Genomic DNA, 9,566 nt, shown 5'->3' with positions numbered 1-9,566 from the left:
ACCCCTTTGATGTCTATGTATCTCAAATAGGATCAGCATTTTACACAATGACTAAGTATGCTGCAGGTGGTGAGGTAGGAACTTTTAATTTATTTATTGTTGATTTATTATTGATGATTTTTTTCTTAAATTAAAGTATTTAATGCTTTGGAAAATCCTCTAACTCCCTGCCCCCCCCCCCCCAATATCTCTGGCTACCTGCACCTGATTTCTAAAGTGTCCAAAGTTTTTTTTCAGAACATACAAAAGTGGACACTTACTCTGGCCTAAGTTAATTTGGAGCAACGATTTGTTGGCCAAACCAGGCGCAAGTAGCTGGGAGCACCCACTTTTGAAAAAACCTAACTAACTCACTTACACTGGCGCAAATTAAATAGCCAGAATTGCAACTAAAAAGATACTCCAGGAAAATAAAAATCAAGTTGCCCCAAAAATAAAAACGGAGCAACTCCTGGAGAAATTTTGGCCCATTGAAACCCTGAAAAACGATTGATTCTCTATGGAATTCCTTGGATCGATTTGAGCATCACAGTACTCAGAAAGTAGTATTTCACATATTTTAGACCATTGACCAATACCATTAAAAAGGGCACTACCCAACTAAAGTACAAGTTGAGCATCCAAAATCTGGAGTTCCAGAATCGCCGAGAGGTCCCGCCGCTGCCCGATCTCGGGCCTTGCTGCCACTGCCCTCGCTAGAGCAGCTCCCCAGTGGCAGAGCCCCAGCTGACCACCTCATTGCCCAGCGACCACCACCCCCCCGCCCCCACCTTCTTCTGATGCGCCGAAATCCGGACATATCCGAACCTGGGCTAGTTCTAAAATCTGGCACGGCCTCAGTCCCGAGGGTTCTGGATTCAGGCCGCGGCCAGACTTGGCAGTATTGAGATTTGGCAGCAAGTCGCAAAGTAGAGACGGTCTGCTTTTTGTTCCACCTTTATAAATCTGTGTGTCTTATCATATACAACACCCTCATTAGTACAAAAACATCTTGGAATAAATTACTTCACAAAATAAAATCCATTCTTTCCCAGTTATACAAACAATTTTTACTATTTGTTCAGTCACAAGAATAAAAACAAATATACCTTCATCTTCCCTTTGTATCAGTCTCATCTGCCCATAGGAAAACTAAACTCATGCAAATCACCCTTAAGGTCTGGTGCAATTGGCAAGCCAAGCAATGGAGTTTTATAAAAACAAAACGATAACTTGTAACCAGCTCCCAATGAAGCCAGGTCCTCTTATTTTTGTATCTGGATCGAGCTTCAGCTGTTTTGGGGGGTTTACTTTCTGCACCTATACAAAACGTGTGGCCATTTAAACATACAACTGGCATAGCTTTGAACAGTCGATAGCCACAGAAAGTGCAACAATCTACCCAATGCCAGACCTCCAACTAGAAGAGTCCCACTTCCTTAGTCATCATTTTAGGGGTTGAAATCAAGGAAAATATTGCATCAGGCCATATTACGATCAAATTGTGTGTTTCCTTTAGTGGTGCAACAAGTTAAATTGTTAAAACTAATAGCACGTTTGAAATGACTGGTAGGAATGCAAGCTCAATACAATGAAACTTAAAATACATTTGGTCAAGGAGGTGGATTTTATATAAAGTATCTCTCTGGGTAGTGTTTCAAATGTGAAAAAGGTTTAAAATATTTACTAATGCAAAAAAAACATTTGCAATAACTTCTGCACCAGTTTAGAAATGCACTTCACCCTACATTGCAGCCAATTCAAAACAGCCCCACTTTAATATGCAAGAATATAGTGAGCTTATTGTTTTGGAATAGAGTTTTTAAAATTAGCTGCATTTTAAGAGCCAAGTACATTTAAAATATTGGAGGGAAAAAACACCACAGTTGGGGATGGCAGAAGACCCAAAGGGCCTGTAAATCAGGGAGGAGGAGGAAGCAACCAGGGTTGGGTTAATGCAAGGAGGGAAGTGAAATTCAGAGCTACTCTGCCCCAGGTTGTTTTGGGGGGAGGGAGAGAAGAGAGAGAGAAATCCAGGGTCTGGTGCTGTGTTTTAACTCATGCTTGGTGTGTTACAATAGCCTCACTAGATAATGGAGCTGTATGTATGATGACTCAGCAATAGGTAGATTTGGAAAGGACCATTTACCTAGGAAGGAATGATGGAAAAAGTGGGCACTCAGGAGGTTGAAAAGCCATGTTCTTGGACTTTGATAAAAACACTAATGTTAAAGATGTTGGATATGGCCACTGTATGAAACAGAAGACCCCCTCAAATTCATTACCTGCAGTCATTTTCCACCCAAAGTAGAGCAGTCCAGTGTTAATGAAAACATAATTACAAGCTGCTGTGGTCTCAGTGGTTCAAAGGTGGTCTCCTGTATGCCGTAGAATTTGACCCACAATCCAAATAGCGGTATGCTTCCAGAGAGTTCTGCGATGGATGTCCCAAATAAGAGCTTTTCACTGTGGTCCTGAAAAAAAGACGAGAGAATTCAAAACCCTAGATAACGTGGCAGGAATGCACGAACTGACTTGACACACACCAAAGAGTATATATTGCTTTGCCCAAGGCTTTCAAGTACTGGTACAGGTGGAGCGTCTGAAATCCAGAGTTCCGGAATTTGGAAGGTTCCAGACACGGGCCGATCCGTGGCGGGGTCGTCCAGAAAATGTTCCGAAATACAGACATTTAATTATTTTTTTTGAATCTAAAAACGATTACTACTGCAAGTTGAGCCTAGGGAAGGGGAAAACAATACCTCCCAAAAATAAAAATGCACAAAACCCTTACCTACTTAAAAAAAAACACCAAGTTTAAATTTTTCACTTACCTTTTTTTGCAGGTCTCTCTCGGCCGCTGCCCCCACCCCCTCAGTTAACCCCTTGACCTCGGCATTTCTGGATTGGGGACGTTGGAAAGGCATTCCGAAATCCAGAACGGCCCCTGACCAGAGGTTTACGGATGCTCGACTTGTATTGGTAGGTGTGACCACTGCAGGCCATGGAGACAAAGTCCCACCTTCACACTGAACACCCTCCATTTTATTGTGTGGCACTACCACCGTGTTAATTGGTTAGATTCAAAACAGATCTAGCAGCTCAAAACTGGGCATCCATGAGCAGAATTGTATTCCACCACATGAATCTGAATGTGCAACTACTCAAGTTTTCACAAATTCAAAAAAACTACAAGTAATTAATTTCCTCAGCTGATATCTTGTGCACAAGATACAAATTTACCAGTTTCACTCATACAATAATAATCTCAGGAATGCAAGTCAGAATTAGGTGAAGTGGTAGGCTGCAGTTCTGAACTTCACCACAAGCACTAAAGGTGGAGCAGCACAGCAGAGGGAGAGAGTCTTTGAGGGACAAAAAAAAAGTGATGGGAAGGAAAAAAAAAAACAAAGGTGAAATCCAGGGGGCAGGAGTATCCACACAGAATGCAAATGGAAAACTTGACTGGGGAAGCAGAGAAAAAAAAAGGCACAAGTGGGATACAACATTGGATATAAACAAACAGTTTAATAGCAATAGTTGAGACTCAACCCCTACATTATAGAAACCATAAAAAGGATACATGAAAAAGGACATCTCTCCAGATGTAGAGCGAAACTTATTGACAAGAGTTTACTACAGACTACCAGGCCAAACATTTGAGGAGCTATTTACAGGGATTTAGGAAGAGAATCTAGCAATGGTAATGTTTCAATAATGGAGATTTGGACTAGCCAGATATTGAATGGAGTTTGGGTACTGCTGAATATGGGGTATGGGACCTGTACACCACATGAGAGGTGTAGAAAATGAAATTGTACTTTGCTTCATAAAGGGAACAACAGGAGTTGAGGTGAGAAAGCAAATGATCATGGTTAGGGGGAAAAAAAAAAATCACATGACTTAAAACTTTAGGAAGACAAGTTTAAGAGCATGAAGGCAAGAGAATGGGGCAGTATGTTAGCTAAATGAAATAAAGAGGGCAAATGCAGTACTTATAATGAGCAAGAGTGTGAAAAATACACAGCTTGGATGTTAGGGAAAACAATACTCGCTATTGAGGATAAAGATTTTCCAATACTACAAGTGGCAGCAAAAGGATAGGAAGGATGCAAAAAAAATAAACCACTATTAAAAGAGAACAAAGTAAGTTTATGAATTGAGAGAGAGGAGTATACATCTTTCAAGTACATAAAAAGGGAAAGGGAAAGGGGAAAAAAAAACCATAGGACTGCTGAACGTGATTAGTGAAGATGCAGACATAGCTGAAAAGTTGAGTTATTTAGCTCCATATTTGTAAGAAAAGGACAGAACAGCTGCAGTAGCAAAGTGATTGTTTGAAGATCGATTCAGGGATTTAAGAAATTACTAGAGTTAGTAGGTGAGTAACTGAAAAGTGAATAAAGCACTTGGGCCAAATGAAATTTCTCTTTGCTGAAATTCTTTGAGGATGTAACAAACAGGGTGGATAAAGGGGAACCAGTGGAGGTGGTACATTTGGACTTCCAGAAGGCATTTGACAAGTGCCACATAAAAGGTTACTGCACAAGATAAAAGTTCACAGGGTTGGGGGTAATTTATTAACATGGAGAGGGGATTAACTAACGAATAGAAAACAGTCAGGATAAATGGTTCATTTTCAGGTTGGCAATCAGTAACTAGTGGGGTGCCGCAGGGATCAGTGCTGGGACCCCAACTATTTACAATCTATATTAATGACTTGGAAGGGACTGAGTGTAACGTTATCAAGTTGGTTGACAATACAAAGATGGAAGGAAGAGCAATGTGTGAGGAGGACACAAAATAAATCTGTGAAAGGACATAGACAGGTTAAGTGAAAAAGGGCAAAACTTTGGCACATGGAGTAGAATGTTGGAAAGTGAGGTCATGCACCTTGGCAGAAAAAAAAAAATCAAAGAGCAAGTTATTATTTAAAATGGAGAAAGATTGCAAAGTGCTATTGTACAGCAGGACCTGGGGGTACTTGTAACAAAAGGTTAGTATGCAGATACAGCAAGTGATCAGGAAGGCCAATGGAATCTTGGCCTTTATTGCAAAGGGGATAGAGTATAAAAGCAGGGAAGTCTTGTTACAGCTGTACAGGGTATTGGTGAGGCCACACCTGGAATACTGCGTGCAGTTTTGGTTTCCATATTTATGAAAGGATATACTTGCTTTGGAGGCAGTTCAGAGAAGCTTCACTCGGTTGATTCCAGAGATGAGGGGGTTGACTTGAGGAAAGGTTGAGCCTCTACTCAGTGGAATTCAGAAGAATGAGGTATGATCGTATCAAAACTTATAAGATTATGAGGGGGCTTGACAAGGTGGATGCAGAGAGGATGTTTCCACTGATAGAGACGACTAGAACTAGAGGGCATGATCTTAGAATAAGGGGCCACCCATTTAAAACTGAGATGGGAAGGAATTTCCTGAGGGTTGTAAAACTGTGGAATTTGCTGCCTCAGAGCTGTGGAAGCTGGGACATTGAATAAATTTAAGACAGAGATAGACAGTTTTTTAACCAATAAGGGAAGAAGGGGTTATGGGGAGCAGGCAGGAGTCCATGATCGGACCAGCCATGATCTTATTAAATGGCTGAGCCGGCTCGAGGGGCCGTATGGCCTGTTCCTATTTCTTAGGTTCTTATTAACTCGAGATGTGCTGGAATAGTTTGGGATTAGTTGGTAAAGGGGACGTAGAGGATCAGTCAGGGCCATTGGCATTAACAACAGCAGACCAAGAGTCACAAGTACTAGCTGAAAGGAGGGAGGTAGATTCAGTCAGGATGAAAAAGAAATGTTAGCAGGAGGGTAAAGTGACTTTTGGAATTGAATGGAGGGACAAGTAGCTTGGATTGCAAGGTAAAAATTGGACAAGTATTAAGAAAAAAAAAACAGATTAATTGGATAAAATTGCTAAGCCAACAAAAGGGTGGACTAGATGGACCCATCGTCTCTTCTAGCCTTGCTTCCAGCGTCACTATTTCAACTACAAGACTCAACCTCCACATTAAGAGCTTTGCAATATTTCAACACGGACAACCGAAGAAAATGTATCAAGATGAATTATATTATGCAACCTTCCAAGAGCAGTTTTGAATCCTCATACTAATTTGTAAGGCTTTACCGGCTATGTTGCACACCTCAAACTTTGCTCTTGAACACTTGCAAATTAATCATTGACTTGGACATCTCAAAGGCCAATGACTGATTGATCTGGTACTGTGCCCAACTAAACAAGGTTACTATTATATGGTATCCCATTAAATCTATGCTAGTGGCCATCTACTTTCCTCCCAATTGCTCAGCTTTAATGCTTCAACCTCAGACACTTCCATTTTCAGGGCTGTATACTCTCCCACATCAAATGATCTCCAACAAAGTAAAGAGGAATAGCACACAAAGCACAGATCAAGTACTTGCTTTACAGCTATGGAGCAAAAGCCACTATTCAGTACTCTTGCCAAAAGGCATTCTGGCACCAAGACACATCAATATTGATTAACTAGAAATTACATATAGCTTGAATTTGCTTAGCCACTTTGGTGCAACCATTTTGTAAACAGTAGATGATTGAATTGAAAAGCTCAATGGCATATATGAGACATTGCCCTTCAAGATCATATAGATTAAATTAGAGGGCAGTCTTTGGGGAGCACTTTTACTCAAGTACTCCCCTATCTTTTATAGAAAATATTTACTTCTGAATTTATCTCTGGAAAACCATTTTCCTGCCAGCATGCAAAACCTCAAGTCAGAGCTCCCTCCTGGCTAAGCCAGTCCAGGATCCCAGAATAGTTTCAGTGCCAACAGGAAGGTAGGACTTCAAACACCCAGAGTACAGCTCTGGAGCAAAGAGCAATCCAATACAAAGCAATCACACTACCCCAAGAGGAAAAGAAATGAGGTGGGGAGAAGAGAACTAGCAATTTGGAAAGAGTACTCTACTATCTGTCCCTTTTTTTGGAATTAGGGCATTTAAAAGCAAGTCTTATGAAATTTTGAACACTGGATAAATCTCCTGAACTTCCAAGTTAGGCCAAAATAAATTTTAAGTTACAATTTCAATTTGGCTTGCATACAAGGATGCAAAACGTAAAGTACTCATTTGAAGTGACAGAGCCTGGTAAATGGAAACAAATGCAAGGAGTACTAAAAAAGTAAAAGCTCATTCCACTAGATTGTCCAGTAAAGAGAAAACTCTGTACTTCAGCCATTGTAAAGCCCAAAACAGAAATGAGGTGCTAGAATTTGCTGGTCAAAAGCAGTGCAGGAGCACGCATATTTATTCAGATAACAGTTCTATTCCAGTGACAAGATGAATCAGCTCAGCCATGTGAATTCTATTAATTATTGTACAGGTATTGAAATGATTTGGTGTGGCGACAACTATTTTAATTGAACATTAATACAAGTGCCCCCTTATTAAAGGGGCACTAAACTGACAACATTTTGTGTGTTAAATAAATCAAATTAAAATTTGGTTGCCGGGGGTGATTATGCACTCCAGCACCCACCTCTCTCTAAGAGTACCAGTGGACACCGCGTGCTCCATCTCCAGGGACACCCTGGCTCGGATATAACCACAGGAGAGGCAGGCAGTCAGGTTGAACAACCTTCTGCTGCCTGGACCGGTTGATGGCCACCTTGGCCAGGCCCAGGAGCAGTCCTACGAGGAGGCCTTCCGACCTACCCGCTCCCCTCCGCACAGGGTGCCCAAAGATCAGGAGTGTGGGACTGAAGTGCAGCCAGAATTTGAGGATCAGCCCCTTCAAATAATGCTGGTGTGGTGATGGTCTCTGAAGCAAGTGCTCACTGTCCAATCAAATACTGCCAAGTAAACCACCAGTGTTCAGGCAGCATTGTATTTCAGCAGAAGTCAGTTACATCCCAATATTAAGTTGGAAATTGTCCTCCGCCCTCTTCCCCACTCAAAAGTAAAGAAAGTGTTTGTATGACTGGGCTGACCAGATTAATCAGGTCACTGGAATAGAATTGTTCTGAATAAATCTGCTCCTAGGCTGCTTTTGACCAGCCATTCTAGGGCCTAAAACAGTAATGAAATAGGAATGAAGTCGAGAGCTCCTTTTATTGGGCAATATAGTAGAATGCATGTCCCTTTTTAGTGTTACTAAAAGATTATTGCTCTTTAAATATCCCTTCAGGACATTGTACCAAAAGTATTTTTGTACTTTTTTTTTTAAGTAATGGAGTCTGTTCTGTTCAGTTATGAAATAAATGTCAAAGAACTTACTGCAAGAAGACAACAATGTTGTGGACCTTGATTGATGTCATTGTGCAAAAGGTGCTGTGGAAGGAAAAACAGCTTTGGTCAATAAGTCAGAATAATGTAGGGAAGTCAGCATTGCACTCTCAGCCAGGGTAACTGGAAAGAATGTTACAAGTCACACAGGTCACTGAGTAGAGAGCCCTTTCAGCACAAAGGCTACATAGCAATGTTACTTCCCATCTTCACAGCTGATCTTGCTCACGGCTTTTTAAAAAAAAAGAAAAATGCAATACATTCTAGTAGTGTTGGGGGAAGAAGGGAGGAGAACATTGCAATTAAGTTATGGAGTAGAGGGATGAGAGAGAAGTTATTGTTGTCAAACAAATCAAGTAGTTTAAAATCTGACTTATTGCTTCCACCACTTCAAAAAAAGGTTTCAGGTTTGGAGACAGCAGCAAGCAGCTCCATACCATCCTTCTATTCTCTGACCAACTGAGCAGCAAGCAATTCAGTAGTAATTAAATGTCATTTACTTGCCAAATTGATGGCCTTTTTTGGAGAAGGTTAAATTGGGGTCTCAATGGTTTTGTCAGCGTGTGGAGTATTTGGAAAAGGATCTACAATCTGGGAGGTTGCAGTGGCAGCACAAACCCAAGATAAATATCAGCTCAGGTTTGCAGGCCAGGGGAGGATTCATCACATTCAGCTTACACTGGATGGTTGAACAGAAGAAAATTGCTCACTACGGAGTAGTACCACAATCAGCCCTGCATGTTGCACTGCTTTAATAAAAAAAAATGCAACAGTAAATCCGTAACAAACATTTGTTTCAGGAAACTGAGAAAGTAACATGGGGCCCCAAGTTTCCACATGATTCGCGCCTGATTTTTTTTTTTTGGAGCAACTGGTGGAGAACGGACTATTTTAGAAATCGCAATTCTCCACATTTTTTTTTTCCTGCAGTTCGAGTCAGGTAGAACAGTTCTAGTTTAGAACAGAATTTTTTCTTCAAAAAGGGGGCGTGTCCGGCCACTGACACCTGATTTGAAAGTTTCCACAGTGAAAATGTACTCCAAACTAAAGTAGAATGGAGCCAGTGAAGATTTTTGTAGAACTGAAAAAACCTGTTCTACACATTAAAAAATCAGGCGCAGGTTACAAATTAGGCGCCCAGAGCGAGGTGCGGGGTGGAAGGGAACTCATTAAATTCGACAATAAATCCTTATTTATACTTCTACAAATAAATCCAACCTGAATAAACATTTATAAGCCAAGAAAAGATTAAATAAACCATCTTCCTACCTGTGTGAAAGTGCTTCAGCCAGGGAGAATTCTGCAGCCGTTCGTGCCGCTGAGCG

The 9,566-nt window shown here is 41.0% G+C and overlaps 1 protein-coding gene across 1 annotated transcript in view; it reads right to left on the bottom strand.

Annotated features, from left to right (window-relative positions):
* Nucleotides 1-778: 778 nt before the first annotated feature.
* Nucleotides 779-9,566, bottom strand: part of LOC139240806 (transmembrane protein 106C-like) — a 17,385-nt gene continuing 8,597 nt past the window's right edge. Inside the window, exons 2-4 of the mRNA XM_070869284.1 lie at nucleotides 8,442-8,472; nucleotides 8,233-8,286; nucleotides 779-2,453 (exon numbers count right to left, since the gene is read on the bottom strand). Coding sequence (XP_070725385.1) covers nucleotides 2,336-2,453; nucleotides 8,233-8,286; nucleotides 8,442-8,472 — 203 coding nt within the window. The 3' untranslated portion in view covers nucleotides 779-2,335. The remainder of the gene's footprint in view (nucleotides 2,454-8,232; nucleotides 8,287-8,441; nucleotides 8,473-9,566) is intronic.

Source organism: Pristiophorus japonicus, chromosome X (assembly GCF_044704955.1).
Source record: "Pristiophorus japonicus isolate sPriJap1 chromosome X, sPriJap1.hap1, whole genome shotgun sequence".
Taxonomy (NCBI): Eukaryota; Metazoa; Chordata; class Chondrichthyes; family Pristiophoridae; genus Pristiophorus; species Pristiophorus japonicus.
Note: the sequence above shows the minus strand (reverse complement) of the source record. Positions and strands in the feature narration are given on the sequence as shown.